Source organism: Cavia porcellus, unplaced genomic scaffold (assembly GCF_034190915.1).
Source record: "Cavia porcellus strain 051 isolate PalLab524CR breed Dunkin Hartley unplaced genomic scaffold, mCavPor4.1 scaffold_3, whole genome shotgun sequence".
Classification (NCBI taxonomy): Eukaryota; Metazoa; Chordata; class Mammalia; order Rodentia; family Caviidae; genus Cavia; species Cavia porcellus.
This window is the reverse complement of record NW_026947486.1, coordinates 32,603,648-32,628,980: the sequence shown is the minus strand read 5'-3', so window position 1 is coordinate 32,628,980 and position 25,333 is coordinate 32,603,648. Positions and strand designations below refer to the sequence as shown.

At 35.1% G+C, this 25,333-nt stretch overlaps 1 protein-coding gene across 1 annotated transcript; it reads right to left on the bottom strand.

Annotated features, from left to right (window-relative positions):
- Positions 1 to 627: 627 nt before the first annotated feature.
- Positions 628 to 25,333, bottom strand: Vsig4 (V-set and immunoglobulin domain containing 4). The gene is made up of 7 exons (XM_063245995.1): positions 25,137 to 25,333; positions 18,129 to 18,485; positions 17,031 to 17,312; positions 8,794 to 8,856; positions 4,069 to 4,173; positions 1,681 to 1,702; positions 628 to 869 (listed from the first exon to the last, which is right to left on the bottom strand). Exons 1-7 carry the CDS (start codon positions 25,189 to 25,191, stop codon positions 851 to 853), a joined length of 903 nt encoding a protein of 300 aa, XP_063102065.1. The 5' UTR covers positions 25,192 to 25,333; the 3' UTR covers positions 628 to 850.

Sequence of the window (25,333 nt, the reverse complement as noted above, 5' to 3'; positions counted from 1 at the left end):
ACAAGTAAAGAAATTGATCTAACACAAATTACATGGTGGAAAGGAAATATTGTGTACTTTGCCTGGAACAGGTTCTTACAGGGAAGCTTGCTTACACACACACACACACACACACACACACACACACACACACACACACATTCATATACAGAATTTTGTCTCCTACTTGAGGAGAAAGACTTCACATTATAAAGAGGGATCAGAAGCTAGATAAAATGACTTTTGAAGAATGAAACTACTCCAATTATTTAAAGAAGTACAAAATCATAGGGATAATATATACATAGTTTGTAAAGAAAAGAATCCTTTCATCTCTGTATCTATAGTCCCTTAAGACAGTAGTAGGGATTCTTCTTTGTCAGGCTTCCAGTTGACCTGGGAAGCATCATCCAGGTAGAGCTGGCAGAATAACGGAGAATGGAATGGAAGCTAGTAGTGTACTTTTTAATCAAAGATTCATTATAATCCAGCTGGAGCTACATGTGGTGTGAGATATGGATGGCACTGATGAGAAGGGGAAAGACCAAAATCAAAATGTGTGATCCATACTCACATATTAACCAATCTCACTTGAATTACACTTAGTATATCCTATCATACCTGGAGAGAAGACCAAATCAACTGAAATTTATATCATGATGAGATATTTATTGAGCACAAAAGAATACCAAAGCACTAGACTCACAGTACAGAGTGGGACAAAATCCTAGCTTGTAGCATGATGATTTCCAATAAAAGTGGTCTGGCCCTGGAGAAAAAGAAATGATCTTGCACATAGCTGGTCTCTTGAACTGGCAGATTTAGCCTTCTCTGGTCTTCTGGTGATATCTAGATGTCTGATAACCAAGCCTTAGTGCTGGAACATTGCTCTGGTGTTTGAAAAAGAACAATGGAAGACACAGGTAGGGATATTAGAAGAACCAAGGACAAAACCCAGCAGCTGAGTTGCTTGAAGAAAATTATGAAAAATTCACTCTCAGGGGGCCCAACATTGGCAGGACAAACACTTTGGGCTATTCTTAAAGTGAATTAGCAAGGAAAGAGGTCATGCAGAAGGCAGGAACTTAATAGGCAATTATTTTAGCAGAACTTAATCCAGTGGAATATTTTAACAGGCTTGCCCTCAATGGCCAGAAGCTCTTCATCTTAGGGCACTGTTTGCAGCAAGCAGGCTTAGCTACTGGTGATCTGGGTGATTATCTGGTACTCCTGGCCCAGGAAAGGTTCATCAGAGTTGTCTTTGCCCAGAGCCAAGGAAGCTTACTTGTCATTGGAGCAACCAGATGTAAAGGTGACTACTCTCATGGTTTCTGCTGATTTGCTGGTCTCCCTGGTATGTATCCTATTGTGCAAGAGGCCACATCCCATGAGAAAACAATAGAGGATTAAACCAGCGCTTCTCTCCTTTGTAAATTCTTACCAAATAACTCACAGGATCTTGCCTCCCAAGAACTCAGGGAACACATGAATGATAGACCTAAGTTATCTTGTGTATTCAGTGGACCAGGCAGAACTTCAGAAGGTGCCTCAGAGAAGATAGAAAACTATGTGTAATACTGAAGACCTCTGGACTTAAGTCTAGGTTTATATCACATCCTTCCCTTTATGTTGCCTGCCAATTGCCAGCAGAATTGAGTAAGGACGGGATAATAAACTAGAAAAAAAAAGAGGCTATCTTACCTGTTGACTTCATAGACATTTTCTAGAAAAGAAAGAAGAATCAGATTAGGAGTTTCCATGGAAAGTAAACAGAGGCCAAATATGGCCACTGGCTACCAATCAAAAAATGAAAGAAGGGGACAGATAAGAGCATTTTAGTATTTCTCAGGATGTTAGGCTAGAGTAGGTTAGTGTGGAATGGGGAATAGCACTAGAACTGGAACCACTATCCATCCAACAGTCTCACCAGAGATCCTCAGAATCTTTGCAAGAAACTTAACTACCAGACCAGAGTCCATGAAGGGCTGAATTAGTGTGATGTCAGGAACCATGGCCCAAGAAACTCACCTCTACCGTATGCATTCACCCCTACCATATACCAAAAAAAGAGGTCCTGGTCACCATTGCCATCTAGTGTCCATGTAGGATAATTGTCCATACAAGCTCAAATGCTTTATCTGGGAGATAGAAGGATATCTGGTGCCTCTAAGTACTTAAAAACTTTCAATGAAGCAACTGAAAATGCATATATTAAACTACAAAATGTAAACAGGACAAGGCATAGGCCTTCTGCCTTATAGAAGAACCGTGCAATTTCATGTGTTGCATATTCAATTGACCCAGGCTGGGAGCTCCTGTACTATAGGGAATCTGTGTTGTATTTTTATTTTTATTTTTGATTGTATGCCCAGCATCTGGCACACAATAGGTGGCAGTAACTATAGCATTCAACTGAAATGACTCCATGGCACTATCTCCCTTACAGAGATATAGAAAACAGGACTTTGGGAACGACAAACTGAAGAGGTTAAAAAAGATAAAGATATTATGAATAAGGCATATTTGCCTTTTGACTTTAGTGACAAAAATAAGAATAGGTAGAAGAGATTGAGAAGAGGGCTAGAGTTCCATTACAGAGTGTTTTGAATGAATATTTTGACCTATACTTGCCTGAGCCTTGAGTAGTTATGAACCACTTTTGAAAGAGAAATAATCTAATGTGGTTACTATTTATGCCCATATTGATTTGGTCTTTGCAGTGAGAGAGAGACAGAAAGGAGAAAGGAGAGAGAAAAGCTGGTTTTTATTGAGGGCACCAGAAGGCTGCAGAAGAGACGCAAGCACCTTCTATGGGAACAAAGGAGCACAGGGACTTTTATGAAGTATGGTTAGGGGAGGAGTACACAGCCGGATGGGGAAGTTATATTGATATTGGACTGGTGCACACAGAACTGGAGCAGGAAGTTTATTTTGGGGTAAGGGAAGAAGGAAGTCAGTTAAACTATTGTTGTTGGCTCCTTTGCCATTTTGGATCAGCGCCATGATGACTCGGCATAACACACATGGGAAAAACCCATCACATACAAAGACTATGATAAATGCTCTCCTTTTAGTATTCATGAGTTTTATGGTCACTTGCAACTGTGGATCTTAGCCATATTAACTGGTCAAGGCCAGAGCTTATACTTGAAACTCAATTGGAGATATTTGAAGCTCCCTTCTCTTAGACTAGAGAGACCCATAGTGGAAAACAAAATATTTGTGAGTATGAGATGCTTTGGACAAAGAGACAAGTTAATGGTAAGTAAAATGACTTATGCAGTGGACATTGAATTACAACTGGGTGTTTCTTAGAAATAAATATCCTAATTTTCTTTTACTTCCATTGTTGGTCCATGGTTGATAAATGGCTCTGAGACCTGTGTTTTCATTGTGTCACTTGGCCTGCTCAAAAAATTGGGTTACTTTTAGTCTCTTTGTAAGTCCTGGTGAAAAAAAATTTAAATTCTTGAATTTGGTATTCAAAGCCTTATGTAATTAGAATGAATTCCCACTCCCCCATATTTCTCTATTGCTCATTTATGTGAATTTTCTTTATTCATAAGCTCAAATTCAGTTTTCTTTTTAGAGTTACACTTTTACTCGTGTAGTTCTACCTTCTTTGAATACTGTCTCTGTATACATTTTTTCATCTTTCAAGGCCTTGTCTAAGTTTCACCTGAAAGCCCTTCCTAGTTATATGAACTCTAATTGACTTCTTCTCCCTAAGACCCCTTTAATATTGAATATCTTATCCAAGTTTTGATTCCATAATGTTTACTGTTACGAATTAATTTTGATAAACTCCGTGCTTCAAACTTGAATTCCCCAAATAAATTGTGAACAACCTAAGGGAAACTTCTGCTTCATCATTAGGTGACTCTTTATAAGGATGGATGTACTTACCTGGGTACCAAAGATTTCTGCAGCTATTTATATAAGTCTGATACCATGTTGGCATAGACATCTCTCTCACTGCACCTTTACTCTTGCCCCAAGACTAGCTTGGGACTTCACAGCACATAGGCTCAAACATATTGCCAGAAATAAAGAATGAAGAAAAACCAACCAACCATACTTATCACTCACCCTGTTGGGATGTCTTTCGACGGAGTATAACATAAGCCATGGTAACGACAACTATAAAGCACAAGGAGGTGATGAGGATGATGGCAAACATAGGCAAGCCCCTTCCTAGGAAGAAAAAAAAAAGGCAAGTGTTCTGTGGTTGAGAATAAGGCAAGAAACAGAAACTCTCAAGAATCAACCCAGACTAGCCAAAACTTCTTTGTTTTCCATTTTTCCATCTTCTCTTAACCTTCTTACCTAGTCAGAGAGACAAACTAAACTCCAGGTCTATGAGAAAGTCTTGAGAATAGCTGGAGATAGCATGTTTAAACAAGTTCTTCCAGATCTACTATTTGATAGCTGATTAGCTTGTGAATTTGAGCCAGAGCTACATGTTTTACATGGGGCCAAAATATGAGGTTTTCACCTTCCATGTAGAAAGAAAAACATAGTACCTTTGCTTCCTGGCTTTGCCAAAGTGCTTCCTTATTGAGATTTGGGTCAGTTACTCTTTTTCCTCACAATACTCTTTGACAAAATTGCCAGCTTTCTTCTTTTTCAAAATGTATTTCTACTGAGTCTTCTGGAGTACACTTCTCCATCATGCCTAGAAGCTAAAGGAACCACTTGTACTGGGCTTCTGGTTCTGGATATGTTTTTTATCTGTTCTATGACTGCAGTAATCAAAATAATGTTCCTCCAAAGATGCTGACAACAAAAATTCCTTAAACCTGTGAGTTCTTTACTTCATATTATAAAAAGAAGTTAAGAATATAGATAGAAATAAAATTGATATTTAACTGGTGTCAAGATGAAGAAAGTATCCTTAATTATGTACTCAAAAGGAACTTTAAAAGTGGAGGGAGAATACATAAGAAGTCAGAAGCAGATGAACATTTGATGATGTTACACTGTTAGTTTTGTTTTTTAGAACTTCTAATTTTTTATTTTATGAAAAAAGGTAAATCAAATTTCCTAACAAAATAATATGACAAAATAATAAGAGTATATGTTGTTATCTTTTAAATACTTGCTCAGCTTACAAGATATGAGTGTAAAAGTTTCTGCAATTGATACTAGCACAAACTTTCTCTTTAATGGACTGAGAGACTAATAGTATAACTGACTTGCATTTTTTTTTTGCTTTTACGTACTGTCTATTATCCTTTCATCCATCCTAGCTCCTTTTTCCTTTGAATGGTTTCTTAATATTCACAGTATTTACCGCATACTTTAGAACTCTTTTACTCTTTTGATTTATCACACCAAGGAGAAAATATGATGTTTACACACCTGAGTCTGATTTATTTATTTATTTGTTTATTTCACTTATGAGTATGATTTCTGGTTGCACCCATGTAACTATAAAAGCCTCAAATTCATCCTTATTTGTGGCTGAGTAGTATTCTATTGCATAAAATATCACATCTTTTTTATCCATTCATCATTTGATGGGCATTTGCGTTGTTTCCAAGAGTTGGCCTTCATAATTTGTGCTGATATAAGCATGAGTGCACATACATTGCTGTGATATGATGTTTTTAATTCTTCTGAGATGATATCTAAAAAGAGAATGGCTAGGTGTAATGGGATCTCTAATCCTAGTTGCTTTTTTTAAAGGAATCTCTGCCCTGATTTCCTTAGTGATTGTACCAGTCTACAATCCTGACAACAGTGGAGAAGGGTTTCTTTCCCCAAACATCCTCTGCCACATTTGTTATTGACTGAGTTTTTGATGATAGCAATTATTTCTGTAGCGAGACAGAATCTCAGTGTTGTTTTAATTTGCATATTTTGAATGACAAGTGATGTTGAACATTTTTCATATATTCATTTGCTACTTGTATTTCGTCATCTGAAGTGTGTATTCATCTCAGATACCCATTTTTTAAATTGGGTCTTTGAATTTCAGAGGGGTCTTATTTTTTCAATTATTTATGTGTTCTAGATGAAAGTCCTTTGAGCATAATTGGCTAAAATATTTTTCTACTCTGTGGGTTTTTTCTTCACTTTGTTGGTGATTTCTTTTGCTGTGCAAATGCTTTCTCTCTTTTTTTTTTGAGATAGTATCTCACTATGCAGTTCAGGCTGGCCTTGGGCTCAATTTGTAGCCCAGGCTCATCTTGAATTTGCTACAATCCTCCTGCATCAGCTTCCCAAATGCTGGGAGGAAAGATGTGCACCACCATACCTGGCAAAAGTATTTTCATAAGATGAGATTCTAGTTGTTGATTATTTGAATGTTTCCCATGCATTATGGGTTTGGTTCATTAACTCTCTGCCTACACTTATGTCTTCAAGATTTCTAGCTACTTTCTCTTTCAATAGATTTAGTGCTTCTGTTTTCATATTTAAATCATTGATCAATTTTGACTTTAGTGCAAGGTTGATAGATATGGATCTAGTTTTAATTTTTGTCATGTGAAAACTCAGGTTTTTTTCAGCATGATTTGTTAAATAGATTATCTTTCTTCCAGTGAGTACATTTGACCCCTTTGTCAAAGATAATGTGACTATGTGTTTGTAGTTATGCTTTCATCTTCTAATCTTTTTGACTGGTCTTTGCATCTATTTTTTTTTAATCTTGGTAGCTTTGTAGTATAATTTCAAGTCAGGGATTGTGATGCCTTCTGTTCTGCCTTTGTTGTCCATGAGTGCCTTTGCTATTTTAGGTCTCTTCTGATTCCAGATAAATTTTAAAGATGTTTTCTCTAGTTCTCTGAGGTATGCTAATGTTATTTTGATCAGGAATGCATTAAATATGTATAACAATTTTGGGAGTATTGCCATTTTCACTAGGTTGGTTCTTTGCGCAAGGAATATCTTTCCACTTTCTTATATTCTTTTCAATCTTTCTTTACAAACTACTGTAATGTTCAATATATAAATCCTTTATTTCCTTTTTTAGATTGATTCCCAATATTTCATTTATTTTGGTGCTATGGTAAAGAGTGTGGTTTCCTTAATTTGTATCTTAGTGTACACTGTTTTGAAAGTGAAGGAAAGGAGACAAACCAACGCATGTGTGAAGCTTCTAAAAAGTAGAATGTGTAAGGAAATGAATTCTTCCTGAAGCCTCCAGAAACAATGCAGCCCTACGGTAATCTTGAGAGTATCTCTGCAATAACTGTGTCAGAATTCTGATATCCAGAATTGTAAGATAATACATCTATATTGTTTTAAGGTGTTAGGTTTTTGCTTGTTAGTTTTACAGCCCTCATGGGAAAAAATGAATACAATGACATTAGTTAAATCTCTGACTCTCACTGGATCATAGTTTCTCCTTAAGTTCAGTGGAACATTTGGAACATGTCTAATCATTTTGGCTATATTTTGAATATGGGGTTAGTGAAGGGAATAAAGAAGAGGAGAGAAAAGAATTCCAATGTCTTTAAGTTTTTCTGGTGAAACTGTCTTTGTTTTTCCTAGACTTTGTGATATTCTGTCTTAAGACTGTGTAGTTCTCTGAGCCTCCTATTGTAAATGAGAGAGTGAAAGATGTAGGGCAGTGTAGACCAGAGAAAGATTCTTCCATTATGAGACTCAAGTTATGAAAAACTTCATTGAAGGTGTAGAACACAGACACAACATCTGAAAACTTACACTTTTCTTAGAACTATCTTGCCATCTTATCAAATCAAATCTCAATAGTTTAAGGGAAGCATCTAATTCAAAATGAGTATGAAAATTGTTCATTATTTTAAGACCAATGGTATTATTTCAATAAAAATCAACTGACTCAGTTAAAGGTGGGGTTTTAATTACTGTGACTCAATTGGGAATCCTTAAGACTAGAGCAATAAAAAAAATTGCTTGCAAGCTACTGAAAAGTTTCCAACTAAGAGCTCAAGTATTGAGGTACTATCCTCTGTGCCTATATGCATAAGAGAGCTTGTGTAGGTCAGGATTCTACCCCATTTCTGTTAGGGAAATATATTACTATGGCAGTTAGGAGCAATGGGAAAATACACGTACTACTCCTCTGAATTCCACTCTTTCTTTGTTCATCCTTGAATTTGTATCTCTCTCTCTCTCTTGCTCTCTTCCCCCCACTCTATCCCTCTCTCTCTTTGATCTATCTCTATCTCTTCATGATTGTAAAGTCGAATGCTACAAAAGAATGCGTATAATTATAAGTATTGGGCACACAATTTAAGTCAAGAAGGGGAAGATGTAAATCATGAATTTTCCTTTTTCTGGCCTGATTGTTTCTCCAAAGTAGACATCCACTTTAGAAGTTTTGTCCCAGGATTGGTTTACTGTAGATGTTGCTATGATAACACGAAATCAATCAGCAGTCTTTCTTCCAAACAGTTGCTATATGGTAGGCAATTGCAGCAAAGTTTGAAATTTTTGTGGGAATTGTGACTGCCCCTCAGGAATGTCTGCATATATCATTGACCACAATAATGTGAGATGTCTTACTTTTAGGGATTCTTAGCAGAAAGAAAATACATAGAGAGGAGATAATATATCCAAAGTCACACAGAAAATCAGATGAAGCACAAAACATAAATCATAGTGTGCTCTTGCTTCAAAAGTTTCTCCAAAGAAGAATCCTCATTGTCATGATTCTACTTCTTAACTACACTTACCCCTTTTGCTTCCATTCATTTACTACACTGTTTTCTCTGTGTTGGCCAGTGGCCCTTTATTTGTTGTTCAAAAGCATTGGGGTTTTTGCACTGGTTTTCACGATACCATTTCAAATCTCTCTTACTACCATAGAATCCCAGTAAAACTCACCTTCCAATGTGGATTGTGTAGTTGTAGGTGCTTCATTCTTGATGTCAAGTGGCTTTAAGGAATCTGAAAAAGAACGGAGCCTGATCAAGGGTGTTTGTACACTTGATTGAACTGCTGAATACCTTAGAAAATTAGGAAGGAAGTAAGGCCAGTCAGGCCCATACCTAAACTTCTCAACGCTTGCCTTATGATACTGATTAGTCCTGTGTTACTTGCTTATTTTTCAAATAACAATGTAAGTTAGTGGTCTTAAGTCAAGGTTTATAGACCTGCAAGGAATCTGTGACTGAGATTCAAAGTTCAAAGAGTTTGTAAACTTGGATGAGAAAAATATATTTTATTTATTAATAATTTTTTACTGAAATTTAGTGTTTAGTCTATTGGGAAGGATGATAGAAGTCTTACAAAGAAAGCGATAATGGATTATATCAGTGCAAATGATGGAGTAATTCTCTCCAAAAATTTACTCCTTCATAAAAGCAATAAAATAACAGACAAATTTATCTTTTTCATCTTTTTCCAGAGTTTTAGAAATCACCTAAGTATTTGTGATAACGGAGGATTTATGGAAGCAAAGACCCCATTTTTTTGGTAATAGCAGCAAGTTTTATGGCATTATGGTTTAGTCGGATGACTTTTAACCTTAGTTCTATCATTACTTCCCATTTCAGATGTAATCACAAAACAAAACCATAGTGGAAGTGATGGAGTGAGCAGGATAGGCCTTATTCCTAAACAATTATCATTATTTGAACTATTTGGTGGTTCCTTGGAAGATTTGGGTTGAAAGGTTGTTTTATTGGTCACTCAGTTCTAAAAGCCCCTATTTGGGGATGGGAGAATATTGATCACATAGATGCTGAGACAATGAATAACAATTTCAGGGAAAAAACAGAATAATTAAAAATCTTAAAATGAAAAACTGGAGAATGAGATGCCCATATGGAGTTTAAAAAAGCTGTGATGCATTCCTGGGACTCTTGAAGTTCACATAAATGCTTAGAGCTCTGTTTTTTCAGGAACTATATGAAAAGGTCATAAGTTACGACCCCTTGCTAGTTTCATAAACAGAAAGTAAAGTCTATAACAGCTGTAAACTGCTTGGCTGAGTATTAAAAATATGACATAACAGACAAGAGAGTTATTTGGTAAAGACTAGGAGATTTATTGATTACAGTCTTTTAAGAAAATATCCATCCAGTCATTAGCTGGCCACTAAACTAACCAAGCAAAGTCTTCAGTGGCAAGCCATGAAAATAACATGAAAGACAATGGATAATTAACTTAGAAATTCTTTAAGAAACACAAAGTAAAACAGAAAAAAAAGCAAAATAAAACAAAAGCTATTACAGCAAGCAGAGTCAACAATAATCCCTGAGCAGAGAAAGAATGAGATTTCCAAAAATTACCACACTATATTATTCTAAAAGTCTAGTTTTCAACTACAAGAAATACAAGGCATGCAAAAGAACTAAAAAGTATATTCCATTACCAAGTAAAGAAAGATTCTATAAGTAGAAATCGTCCTTGAGGAAATAATATTGGACTTAATAGATGAAACAAATTCACCATGTTAAAATTCAAGGAAAATGTACCTAAATAATAAAAAACTACAATGATTCAAATAAAATAAAAAATCAATAAAGAAAATGATATTATAAAATAGAATCAAGTAGAAATTCTAGAGTTGAAAAGCACAATAGCTAAAAGGAAAACTTCATTATGGAAAACATCTGTTAGCAGATTTGAGCTGGCAGAACAAAGCATCAGTAAAGTTGAAGATATAACTGAAATTATTGTTAGTGGAATAGAGAGAAAAACAAATGAGAAAAATGAAGAAAATCTTAGAGACACACGGAACACAATGAAGAATATCAGCACATATATAATGGAAATCCCAAAAAGAAATTGAGAGAGAGAGAAGGAGAGAGAGAGAGACAGAGACAGAGAGACAGAGAAAGAGACAGAGCCAGAGCCAGAGATGGAAGGCAAAATTCTGTCATTTGATGAAAACTGGTAACATGCAAATCCAAGAATCTAAATAAGCTTCAATTAGATAAACTCAAAAACAACCATACCAACAGGCAACAGAATTAAAAACCAAAGCGAAAGCAAAAATATTGAGAGCAGTATGATAGAAGGCACTTATCATATGCAAGGGATTCTCAATAAGATTAATGGATGGTTTTTCATAAGCAACCATGGAATCCAGAAGGCAGTGCAATGTTATATTCAAAATGATATATTTGTACTGGAAAAAATCCCACCAATCAATAATTATTTATTCAGTAAAACTATAATTCATTAGTGAATGACAAATCTAGAAACAATGGCATACATTCGGAGTCCCAACTATTTGGGAGGCTGTGGGAGAAACATTATTTGAGCTTATAAATTTAAGACCACAGTGGACAACACGCTGAGGCTCCTTCTCAAAGAGAAAATGAAAGTCGAAACTACAAGAGAAGATAAAATGTTTACAAGATAAAAAGCAACAGAAAGTTTATTACCAGTAGATATGATTATAAGAAACAGTAAAAGGTATTCTACAACCAGGCATGGTGATGCATGCCTATAGTATCAGCACTCAGGAGGCTCAGGCACATTGATGGTGATTTTAAGGCCATCCTGGGGCTACACAGTGAATTCAAAGTGAACCCACTCAATAAAGTGAGATCCTGTGTCCAAAAAAATTAATGAACAAAGGGACAAACAAATCAGTGTTCTTTATAGTCAAATAAAAGAACACTATATAGCAGTGCAAATCAACATGAACAGAAAAAAAAGCCAGTACAGATAACTGCTTCATAAATGCAGAGTGTAAATATATTTTTCCTAACTAACTTAACATGAACTACATAAAGCTGAGAACAGTGGCATAGGCCTGTATTTGAAGATACTTGGGAGGATGAAGCAGTAAGATATTGTATCTTGAGCCCAGGAGTTCAAGGCCAGCCTGGACAATATAGCAAAATACTATTCAAAAAAAATGCATATAGCAATAATTATATGCCTTGTTGATTTCATTGTTGTATATAAAAATGTAATGACAACATTAAAGTGGATGAAATGGAGATATTTAGAAATATATTTTATATATTATTGGAATTAAATTGATATACATCCAAACTCAATTGAAAATTAAAAATTAATGATAGTCCACCTGAAAATCACACAAAATTAACAAAATATATAATTGAAGAAGCAATAAATGAATAATACAGCACACTTGTGTGTTTAGGCTTCAAAGAAAAAACCAATTTTATAGTAAAGGGATAGAGAAACATGTACTTTAAGACAAGTATTATAGGAAATAAAGATCAAGTGAGAATTTAAAAAAAAATCAATCCATCATTAAGAATATATGTATATTCTTATACATGTATATTTCTAATAGCAGAGCTTCCAAACTCATCAAGAAAAATGAAAGAACTGAATGAAGAAACGGCACATTTAGCAATAATAGTCTGAAAGTTTAGTACCACTCTTTCAATTATGGACAGAAAAACTAGATCGGTAGCAAAGGAAGGTAAAGATTTGAAAAACACAGTTAGAACTTATAGACCTATACAGAACATTATTCTTAAAATAATTCTCAGTGAAACTTAAAAAATGAAATAAGAAGCATATTTCCAGCCACAGTGAAATGAAATGAGAAATAAACAACAGAAAATAATTTTTGAATAAGAAATAGAAAACTTGACAAGAAAGAAGTTTAACAAGCAAAAATACTAGATTTCTAACCAACTACTCATAAAGAAAAGCGAAAGCTCAAGTGGTTTCACTGCTGGGTTCTACCAAACATTACAAAAATCATCCAGATCTTCACTAATTATTTTAACAATTCATGAGGTAATATTTCTCAACTCAGTATATAAGATCAGTATTACCCTGAGACAAAAGTGGACAAAATTATAAAAAGAAGTCAAAACTAGGAAACAATATGCCTTATGAATATTTATATGAAAGCCCTTAATGACACTAGTACATCAAAATTAACAGAATATTAAAAGAATAATAAAAAATTTCAAGGATATATTTTTTAAAAAAGTAAATACAAAACTAAACGGTATTGTTAAGCACTCAATCACAATAGACACAATGAAAACATTTGAAACAACTGTATACACTTACATGATAAAACAACAAACTAGGAATGGAGGAAACTTTTCCAATCATATGTATGGCATCTACAAAAAAAACCTTGCTTAACATATATGGATACCTTGAAACTGGTTTCTGGCACCCTAACCAGAGAAAGAAGAAATACTGTTATTTTTATTTACAGATAACATGATGAAATATAGGAAGTCTTTAAAGAGATACAAAATAATGGCTAAACACAATAAAAGGTATATCATGCTTGCAGGATAAATGATGTATTTTTATACATAAAGTGGTTTTATTTCTATTTGTTAACATTGAACAAGCTCAAAAATGATATTGCAAAGCGATTCCAATACAGTATCATAAAAATAATACTGTACACCACGTCCATTCATATTGTTGCAAATGTCAATATTGAATTAGTATCAAAATTAACTTAAAATCCATCCAAGTCATAAATATAAGAGCTAAAACTACAAAATATCAAGAAAACATGGGTGTGAATCTTTGTTAACTTGAGTCAGGCAATAATTTCACAAGTATGCCACCAAAAGTACAGGTATTAAAATAAAAAACAGAAATTTGACTACATCAACAAAGAATTTTTGTGTTTTAAGGGGCATATCAAGAAAGTGAAAAGACAATATATACACTATATATTCAATAAATTCTGGTATTCCAAATATATAAGGAATAATTCAACAACAAAATTAAAGCAATTTAAAAAATGAATAAAGTATGTGGATAGGCAGTTCTCACAGAAGTCTGGAGATCTCACAATAATTGACTTAAAGACATTCCAGATAGCGATAGTAACCAAAACAGTAGGTACTGGCAAAAAATAGACACGTAGGCCAGTGGATCAGAGTAGAGTGCCTAGAAATAAGTTTACATATGTACAGCTAACTCATTCAGGAAAAACTTATCAAAAGCATACATTAGAGAAAGGACAATCTGCTTAATAAATGGCACTGGGAAAACAAGATATCCATATGTAGAAGACTGAACTTAACCCCTATCTCTCATCTTATGCAAAATTCAGCCCCAGATGGATCAAAAACTTAAATGCAAAACCTGGATCTCTGAAACTGTCAGATACAAACACGGAAAACTTGTTAAGACATGGGTGCTGCCTTCAGGATAAGTTCCTCAAAATACAAGAAACAAAAGCAAAAATAGACAAATGGGTTTTCAACAAACTAGAAAGATTCTGTACAATATAGAAAACTACCAGTGGAGTAAAGATAAGGCCTAGAAAATGGGAGGAAACACTTGCCAACTATTTATAGAATGGAAAAATTAATACTCAGAAAATGTAAAGAACTAAAACAGCAAGAAAAACACCAAACAATTCAGTTAAAATGGGTAAATGATCAGAAAAGACACTTCTTAAAAGAAAATATTAATAATCAACAAATATATGAAAAATATTCATTATCTTTAACCATTAGGGAAGTCTAAATTAAAATGAGATACTGCCTTACGTCATTTGCAATGACTATTGCCAGAAAAACACAGAATAATAAATGTTGGAAAAAATGTAAAGAAAAAAATAATTCATATTTCATTGGTAGAAAAGTAAATTTGTACAGCCATTATGAAGAACAGTAACGAGAATCTTCAAAAAAATCTAAAAATAAATCTGTTGTATAATTCAGCTGTCACACTTTTAAGTGCATTTTGAAAAGAAATGAAGTCAGTGAGTTGGAGAGATATCTGCTTTCCAATGTGTATTGTGGCACCATTCACAATAGCTAATATATAAAAGCAAGCCAGATGTCTCTCAACAGATAAATGAATAAAGAATATGTGGTATATACACACAATGGAATATTATACATCAATGCAGAAGAATTAAATTTTATAATTCGAAGTGAAATGAATAGAACTGGAAGACATCCTGTTAAGAGAAATAACCCAGACGGAAAGAAATGTATAACATGTTTTCTCTCATACATGAAAATTTAAAAATATCAACCTGAATGTAGAAGAGTAATTAATAGAAGTTGGAAGTGATGTGTGTGGATCAATCTGAGTAAATGGAGGCTGCATTTTGATCTGTGTGTGCTGTATGCATGTGTCAAAATATCACATTGAATCCATTAGTATGTATAAACAAGATGGCATATGAACAAAAAGCATATACATGTTCAGCAAGGACATGAAAAGATGTTCAAAAATATTCATCATTAAGAGCATGCAAGTCATAGCCACAGTGAAATTTTACTTCACATCTACTAGGATGTCTGTAGTTAAAACAATAAAACAGGAATTTAATGTTGGTGAGGATACAGATAAGTTGCCACCCTTATACTGCTTCTAGGTAGATAAAATTATACAATTACTTTTTGAAAGAGTTTAGAATTTTTAGAGTCTGAGCTATTCTACTCTTAGTCATTGTTGATATTGAAAATATGTCAACAAAAACTTTTACATGATTATTCATAGTGTTTGTTCACTAGTAAGGCCAAGTGCCCACAAACATAAAAATGTATAACATCCATGTAATGCTCTGTTTTTCCATAATAAAGACAAAGAATTATTTATATATGTTGCAGCATGAATGAACTTTAAAAATATTATACTGTGACAAAAATGAGTACATAGGGTTACATTCTATGATTCAATTTATATGAACTATACAGAATAGGAAATCTGTAAAAACAGAAATCTGGTTCTGCAGGTTAGGGGACTAGGGGAATGGAAGTGACACTTAATGGGTATTTCAGTGTAAATGAAATGTTGTGCAATTAGATAATGGTGATGGTTGCACAATCATGTGAACCAGTGAAGTATATATCTAAAAATGTTGAATATTTTTATATATGGAGTATATTTTAACACAAAAAGAAGATGGGAGTGAAAGGTCAATAGAATTTCTTTAGACCAAGAAGGCTAAGAAGAATGTTGCAGGCAGACATAACAGTATGCAGTGTTTGAGATGTAGAAAGATGTATTAGAAGATAAGGCTGGACAGGAAGGCTGAGGACAAACTAAAGGACTTTGGACTTTCTTCTTTGGATGGAAGGATCTACAAGGAGTTGCACAAGGTTTTTTAAGGAAGGGAGTGAGCACTTTTCAGTTCAAGTTTTACAAAACTAATTTTGGCAACAGTATGGGAGATTTTCAAAGGTAAGCTAGTAATATATTTTGTCCATATATTACCAAATATTAATTTAATGTACCTTTATGCACCAAGTACTTTGATAGACTGGGGAGTATCCATAAAGTAGGCAGAATTTTTCACACTTGAATTGCATGCTCTAGTGACATAAAATTGATATTCAATAAATGCTAAATAACTCGGAAAAGACAAAAGTGTTTAATTTGTCTCTGAAATTTACATCCTTGGGCTTTCTGTTCAAGCTGAATGTATAATAGTAGTTAATAGAGGTTGAAAATGGTGCATAGCAGTGTAAGTAGGTAAGGAGAGGCTGCATTTTGATCATTGCATGCTGTAAGCATGTGTTAAATATCAATGTCCTCACTGCTTGGCCAGAATGATGACTCTCAGAGAAATGAATTGCTGCTCATATAACCTTCCCAGAATGAGAATTTGTAGGGAGACAGAGTAAACAAAAGAGAATATGTAGAGATTTAGACTTTGTCACATAAAAAGAAAAAAACCCAGTCTAAGACATGAAACAACCAAATAAAGGATAAAACAAAAAATAACCCCTTTCAAAGAGTATTTAGGAAGAGTCAACCATGAGAAATAATCAGACACTGTGTAAAGAGTAAATCCAAGTGCAAATCCAGATTTACACTTCCTTACTGTGAATCCACAAGACCAAGTAGATCGCTCTTTATGTTTCCTATAAAATAAAAGAATGTTAGTCATTTCATGGTATATTTGTGAGGATTCAATGAGGGAATGCGTGTTAGTTCTGAGTTCTTGAACTTTGTACGTGGCAAATATGAGGTATCTAATAAATGTCATATTATCTTTTACCATTCTTATATGACAAGTATCATCGCAAAGACTGCTATCCTTGATTCTGAATAGTGTTTGTGTGTATGTGTCTATGTAATCACTGCTTACCCAGGACTGCACTTCTCCAACCATTCTCTAGTGTAAGGAAGGTATCTTTATTCTATTAAGATGTTCACCTGGAGGAAAGATTGCTCACCTTTGACCACGAACTTCACAATGTTACTACGTTGTTCAGCACCAACACGGCCCTTGGCAGTACAAAAATAGGAGCCCGAGTCAGCCATCACCACAGGCTTGAAGAGTAAAGCACTCGTGGCTCCTACTTTGATGGGTTCCTGGTCATTAGCTTGTTCCTTATACCAGACATAACTGATAGGGGGAGAACCCCACGCCTGGCATTGAAGGCTAATTCTCATTCCTTGGGGCACGGTGAAGCCATAACCACTGCCAGTTGTCACTGTGGGCTTGGAGACAGGGACTGTAAAAGGAAAAGAAGAAAGAAGGCTCTGGGAAATCATAAGGCTATAGGAAACAAGGCCAAGTCATCCTGGTTGAGCAAAGGGCACAAATGTGACTGCAACTAAAACTAAAGATGGCTCCTGAATCAAGAAGGAAGAACCAAACAGCAAATAAAAACATCTTCCATTGCATCACAGTTTTGTTGTAGAACTGAGAATAGAATCCAGGGCCTCATATATTCTAGGCGATTGCTCAGTAAGTGAGCTACATTTTCAGTCCTTTGGAGGATTGGATACTATATGGTATTACTATGTTTGGGATCATCAAGGGTTAAAAATCAAATAACTTAAGAAAATGTCATTTTTTAGGCTCAGCTTTTCTCTATTATTTGCAGTTTTATAGCACCAAGGCCAGATCTTTATAACTTGTTAAACCAGCTAAACTTATCTTGGATAACCTCTTGTCTCTCTTTCCACAGCATTTTTGTCAGTATCTGTCTAGCTTTCAGTATCTCTATCAGAATTATTTATTTTTATAAGTTTTAAGGTCCAGAACTTAAGTAGGGCAACAGAATATTAATGCCATAAATTATGGAACACTTGAACAGGTAGATTTGAAAGCCAGAAACTTTTCCCAACATTTCTTAACTTGTACCATAGGAATGATTACACTGAGAATCTTATGCTTGTATACTTCCCCTGATTAGCACATATTATTAAAAAAAGCCTACTGTACAGATAAACCAAGGTCTCTTGATTTCTCTAAAGTTTCTAGGATTATAGTATGCTATTGAATCTTTGCCTACCAATGCTTTCTTGTTATCACAATGACTCACGTTTCTGGACACGTAGCTCAATGATCTTATCTCTCATCACTTGGTTGCCATCAGGGGTCTGCCAGGTGACTTCACAGGTGTAGAGGCTCCTGTCATCCATTTCCAAGGTATTCAAATGGAGAGATACAACCCCTGGAATCTCTTGGCTCATGTGCAGGCGGCCTCGGTATTTTGCTTGCTGGATATGTTCTCCAGAGGAGTCATGTTGGAAGATGGTGACTGGTTCTGAGTCATGTTGTACCAACCACCTCACCATGACTTGGGTATAACCTTCTAGGGGACCATAGGTACAAGGAATATACACATCCCCTTTCCAGGGTCCTGTCAGGTTTTCTGGTGCCTCCAGGATGGGCTGGCCTGAAGAGAGGGAACAGTGGAAGGAAACAAACATAGAAGGCATCTGTATCTAGGAGCTACAGTGGTAGTGGTAGGGCTCAAGAGATTGAGAAACACTCCTCAATTTTCCTCTCATCACATTTTTGTTTTCCCTGGACCTTTTGTTTCTGTCAATCTTCCTATAAAATGAACTAGTTTTTAGAAGAAGAACCCCTAATATTTTTTTTAGGTCTTCTGTGTTACAAGTCCTCTTCATCTCCCTCTTGCTGTGAAGTGATTCTAGATAAATCACTTTCGCATTATCTATATTGTGAAAAGTTTGAAGAGAATGATCCTTGAGGACTTCATCTACTCTGGAATTTTGCATTTATATAGCATTTTTCTTTTCCAGAAAAGTTGAGAAAAAAATCACAAACAGTCATATATGGACTCTTTCAGTTATGTGTAAATATGTGGCTAGAAAACTATGAGGGACTTGGAGGTTGGCAGGAATGGGTCTTCTGTCTTACTATCCCTTATTGCTCCTAAGCTCTTCTCTGGAAGGGTGGAAGGAGGTAGCAATTGGCAATTCTGATAGTGAAATTTGGTGCAAAAACAGGCAAGGTTATACATTTCTGTTTAATAAAATCATTGTTTTTTTTTTAAATTTGAAACCTGTACTTTATAAGCCAGATTGATTTATTTTCTGATTTCTTTATTTCTCTTTTAGTGTCTCTTAGTTGTCACCAAAGTCACACTGGGAAATTTCATTCTGAGAGGGAAAAGTTTGTTGTTGTTTTTTTTTCCCATTGTGTTTGGGGTAGACTTTCAATTTCATTGGCTTTGTGATCCATGTTGGGGACCACACTTCTCGGAACATTTGGGTGAGTCATGGAAGCATGACTTTAGGGTGTATGTCTGGTTCCTTAGTCTGGCCTCTGACACTATTTTCTTTCTCAGTTCCCATGAGACTTTACTCTGCTATGTCCTTCCACCTTATTGTTTCTGCCTTAAAGAAAGCCTGCAATATGCTGGATTCCCAAAAACCACGAGCCAAATTAAATCTCTCCTCCCTTAAGTTGCAGGTGCTGGGTATTGTGTCTCAGTTACAGCAAAGCTGAATAACACATCCATGTCTGGTATTCACAGGAAAACATTATGGTTAAAACCCTGGAGTTGGTTGTACCAAGGGTAGTGGTAGGAGAAAAGTCAAATTGCTCCCGGATAAGTCTGGTAGAGAAGCCTAGAGGAAAACGGGTGGAAATATTGATACACTCATTGCTGCCCACCAGAATTTTCAATCCACAAATGTCATATTTTGAATATTTTATATTCTATTCACCTGGGGCCAGTAGTACAGGGCTGTATTTAGGCAATGTATTTATGTTCCTCCTGAGATTGTGTTTCAAAGTGTGGGTCATTACTGAATAAAATTCTTTTAGTCTAATGTTTCCATTTTTTTGGTTATGCAGGTAGAAGATGACACATTTTGAATGGGAAGGACCCATGCTTTCTAGCTCCCAAAATGTATCAAGCACGAGGTCTTCTATTAATAGACATACTAAAGTTGAAACTTTGGCCTATACCTCCACCAAGTACATCACTGATATATTTTATCCAAGATAAAAGCCTTGAGTAGAAAAGAATAAACAAACATAAATTGTGCTTCTAGATCCACCACGCACGCTCTGGAAAGTTCAGATATGGCAGAGAGAAGAACATAAACCCACAAATGGGAATATAAGTGGAGTATTTTTATTGTTACCTAAAAATGAACTTTATAACCAGAATTTTCCATGGATAAATTATACCATCTGGAGGAAGTTCTAAGCTCTGTTTAGGTCTTGGACAGCAATGTTCTTAAAGGGCCCTTTCAACCCTAGGTGTCCAGTTCTAATGCACTATAATAGGAACAAAAGTTAAATAATTACATATGTAACTGCTAATTAATTTTCAGCAGGTGGTGAGTTTTGCTGTGCAATTGATAGTTCCTTTTTCCATATGCATACAGCTACAGTGTAACATCATCATGTGCATACATGCCCATACATATTTTTAGTCCCATGGAAACAAAAATATACCATCCTTAGTTCCCTGTAAACCATCCTATTCTCTTGGTTTAATGGGCTCTTTTTAATTAATCCACCTCTTAGCCTCCTCAATTTCCATTCTCTCCATTTGAAAGGACTCACATTTCCTTTCTGGGAAACAAAGCAATATTCTACTGTAAGGATATCCAGAGCTGCTGAAAATGTCTTTATTCATGCATCTGCAAATTTCTTCTGATCTTTGGGGAAATGCAAGTCCTGGCTGTGTTCCCATCTGTGGGAGCTTGCTGGAGATTTTTACATAGCTCACTTTGGTCTGTCAAGAATATGACGATCCAGTGCCAAATTCATAATTGTGAAATTAATTTCTGGAAGTAGGTCAGGTTTGATTTCTCTATCACAGAATGGGAGTATGGGACAGAGTTGCTGGCTAAACTTTCCAAAGATATGTATTTTCCTGTGTTTACTTTTCTTTTCCCCTCTTCTTTATTTTTTCTTCTTTTCACCCATTATTCCATTTTGATTCTGTTTCTGCTTTGTCTCTTCCTTTCTTTTTGTTCTTTTCTCCTCTTCTAACCTTGCTTTAGTAATAGCACAGAGATTGAATAGTACAAAAGAAAACATTGTACTATTCATTATGTTTTCAAATCTGCAACATGAGAGTAATCATAATAGCATGTACTTGTACCCTTAAACTATCCCTGAAAGGACAAGAAAGTCTAGGAAAAACATATAGCAAGAGAATCTAGTGAGATCAGAAAAGTAGTCAAAGACTGCATAATATATAAGAAAAATATCATCTAAACTCAAAGTCTTCCTTATCTCATTTGTCTTTATATCATTTGTGTAAATTACTAAGCTTGTCTGAACTTCATGTCATTATTGAAGAAAGAAAAATAGTAAAACTATTTCATGGAGGGTTATTGTTACAAATAAAAATGAACTCATAAATGTGAAAACATATTATATATCTGACATTCAATACGTACTGGATAAATGTCAGTCTTCTCTTATGCCTCAAATAAAATTTCTAATATCTGTCTTGATTCTTCCCATTTTATACAAGTTCTCAGTATGTCTTCACCTGGTTAAATACGTAAATTCATTTGATTGGATGATTGTAAGCTTTCATAGGCACTTGAAGAAATTATCACATGACAAGTAAGGAGGTGCCATTCCCAGTCTGATAGGTTCTATTGAGTTTTGAGCAGGTACTAGGCCATTTATGTGTTGCAAGGCAGTCAGAAAACACAACAGAATGTGATTCAATGACATGATTGACGTGATGGGATATGTGAAATGTTCGCCAAATTAAAGCAATATTCCTCACTTTTCTCGAAGATTGGATAGGAACAATCCATTTCAGAAAATCTCCACTTCCTGAAGAAATGCTTTATCCGTTAGGGATATACCAAATGCACCAAATTGCAAGCCATTTGTTAAAACAGGGATTGAGGTACCAAGAAAGATGCAACTTGGAGACTTCTGGAGTTGTCTAGAACTTTCAGAAATAGTTATATTTCCTCATAGATACAAGATTGATACCTTAGTTCATGAGTTCTTTTGTTTGAAAACAATTTGGTTCACAAACAGAAGTGTTTGACAAAATTTTGTTTTTGTTTGCAATTGCTGCATTGGGTTACAAACATAACCACAGAAATCTTCCCAACATAAACACAGATGTGGCCATCTGTCTTCAAAACTGTAGAACAAATTAAGTGCATGGACTGAGTACCACTGTATATGGGCAAGCTAAGGTCCAGAGAGATAATTTTTATCCAAAACCAAAGAAATGGCAAGGTAAAGTTGGGGCTAGATGTCTAGAGTACAGATTTTCAGATGATAAATTGTTTTCCTTCTTTCCTTTTAACCTATTAAACAACCAGCAATAATTGAATTTGGAAACCTGCACCTATGTGATGACATGGTTTCAAGGATGTTATCCTACTGATAGATAATGTCTTTTTGATTACCACCCTCCCAAAAAAACTGCTCTTATCTGCCAACTGCTTCCTGAAAAGGCTTTCCTAGGATCTTGCTCTCCTATCCTCATCTAAGAATTGCATTTCCTTTAAATATTGGTCTCCTTAAGGAGAAAGATGATAGCTGAACTCTCAGAAAATTTGTTGAAAAAAAGTTTGGCTCAAGAAAAAGGGGACAGTACACTGGTACCAGGACCCAGACTTACACAAGCAAAGATCTGAAGTCTATGTAACGGTCCTGAAGAAAAGAAAGGCCTAATATATTGGATGTAAGACTCTTTATGAGACTCATTCGGGGTTCTTTTGTGAGTCTTCTTCCATCATCAGAGAGACAGATTTCAAATTCTGTGTAACATTTTTTTATTTTATGGAAAAATTCATAATAAAATAATATGAGACTAACAATAGTTAATACATTGTGTATAACTATCTTCAAATTATTTACTCTGTGCACATGATATGGGTGGAGAAAGTTTTCCAAATGATATTAGCACAAACTTTTACTTTTAATGAACTAAGATAAACTAGTAATATAACTATTTTGTATTTTTTCTTTTCCTCTTCCTTCTTTTATCCTTTCTCTCAGCCTAGTTCCTCTTTCCTTTTGAACAATTTCTTCCTATTTCACAATATCTATTGTACATTTTGGTCCTGACACTTTCAGTTTCTCACACCAAGGAGTAATGTTTACCCATGAGATTTATTTCACTTATGAGTGTGGTCTCAATTTGCATCTATTTACCTATAAAATTTTCAGATTTATCCTTCTTTAACGATAGCTAGTACTCAATTGTATAGAAAGACCATAATTTTTTTTTATCAATTCCTTGACTGATGGATATTTGGGTCGTTTCCAAGATTTAGCTATTATTAGTTACCCTGTGGACAAAGGATTAGATTCAATAATGAATAGTTACAAAATGTTCAAAAAGTTTACAAAATGTGAATGTCAGTATTTTTGTTATTATAATTATTTCAACATGTTTTTTAATCCACAGGAAAAAACAAACAGCTGATTCTGCTCTGTAGGACTCTTTTAGCTACGAAGCCATGATCTCTCAGAGCTGTCTAGCTGGCAGTCCCTTTAAAGGCCAGCCAGTTCAACTGTCTCATTGTACAGATGGGCTGTAGACACGGTGGTCAGGGAGGGGAAGATAATTCATTGTAAGATATTCAGTATTTCCTGAGCCTAAATTCTATAGGGTAAAGCCTCCAACTTATAGGTCTTCTTTAAGATCTGGAAGAACTCACAGGTTGGAAAAGAAACAAGACATGTGAAAATTCTCATGTCCTTTCTCCTCTCTCTCGTCCATGAACAAAAACACATGCAGCCAATTTAAGTTTAACATTTATATAATGTTTCCCCAATTCCCTGCCTTAAAAAATCCCAATTGAAACTGACATATTTGGAGAAGATAGAAAGTCACATTCTAAGTTGTCCTGGAAAATAAAAAAAAATTATTGTAGAAAGAATATTAAGTTTTATAAGCATCAACTTTCACATTAATGTTCTGTAGCCTGGGGAAAACTCTTCCCTCTTGTTTTATTTAATTTAGATAATTTTCTAAATTTGATTTTCTAGAGATTGACAGAACCCAAGGCTATAGTAACTTAAACTGAATCAACTACAGGAATATAGGTTGTTGAACCCATAAATAACATCAAACTGACAGCTATTTAGTCTTTCCCTGTAGGGAAATGAAACAAGCAGAGGTTCAGCATTAACCCTTGCATCCTATCTTGAGTCTCTTTTTATTTCCCAAGTATAGGTTCCTGAATTTATCTCACTTTTCAGGAATGTAAATAAGTATGGAAAAAGGCATACATAAATGATACTACAATGAGATAGTTGGATATATGTTTAACGTTAGCATTCCAAAAATAACTTAAATTGGGTTATATTCATTGTGTGTTAGCTCAAAACAGGGAAGACATCAAGGCCTATAAAATCAGTTGAAAGAGTTGGACTATTTAGCTTAGAGAATAGAAGAGTTAAAAGGGACATAGTGTGTTTCTTTAGACTTTGAAGAGCTGTCACAGAGAAAGAGAAACAGATATATTTTGTGGGACTCCAAGAAACAGAGATAGAGCCTTTGGATTGAAGTCACATAGAGTTGGATTTAGTTTAACACAAGTAACATTTAGAACTGCTCCTGGATATACTAGGTGGTCTGAAGAACTAATAAAGCCCCAGTAATTAGGAGTGTGTGAACATACAATGCTAAATACTTGTTAACAATGAATACTGGTATAGGTTGTTTCTAATGTTGCGTCTACCTCTTAGGCTACCTTCTTTCTTAAGGAACTACATATCATAACAGGAATTAAAGCCTGGAAAGGAATAGATTAGGTCTAATGGTGGAATTTCAAATGAAAGACAATAGATGTTGCAGAAGAATTTTGGAAGCACTAGAAGTCTTTTTGATATCTCTAAGATAAATGCACTAGAAATCATGCAGATGTTTCCCAACAGCGTACACTTTTCAATTTCTTCTGTCTCTTCTGTCCAAAGTTGAGAAAGCCTGAAGCATTAGCTAAGAACGTTCATAGGAACAACAGAGACTATCTTTCCTAGCGAGTTAAGCATTCAATATCACCCTTATACACTTTTGCCTATACACTCTGCCTGGAAGAGGCAGCCAGGTTCCCATTTGCTGTCTTACCACATGCAATCACTGTTAGGTGGCTCAGGAGCAGCAAGTCCAGTAAAATTCCCATTGTGGCCAGAGACACTTCTGTCCTTTCTTCCAACTAACTGCTGCCAAGAAGGTTTTTAACTCCTAGTGGCTGTCAGTGTTTGTGTCTGCTCATTTCTCTTCCTTCCCTAAGTCTCTCACTGGAACTCCTAACTCCATTGCAC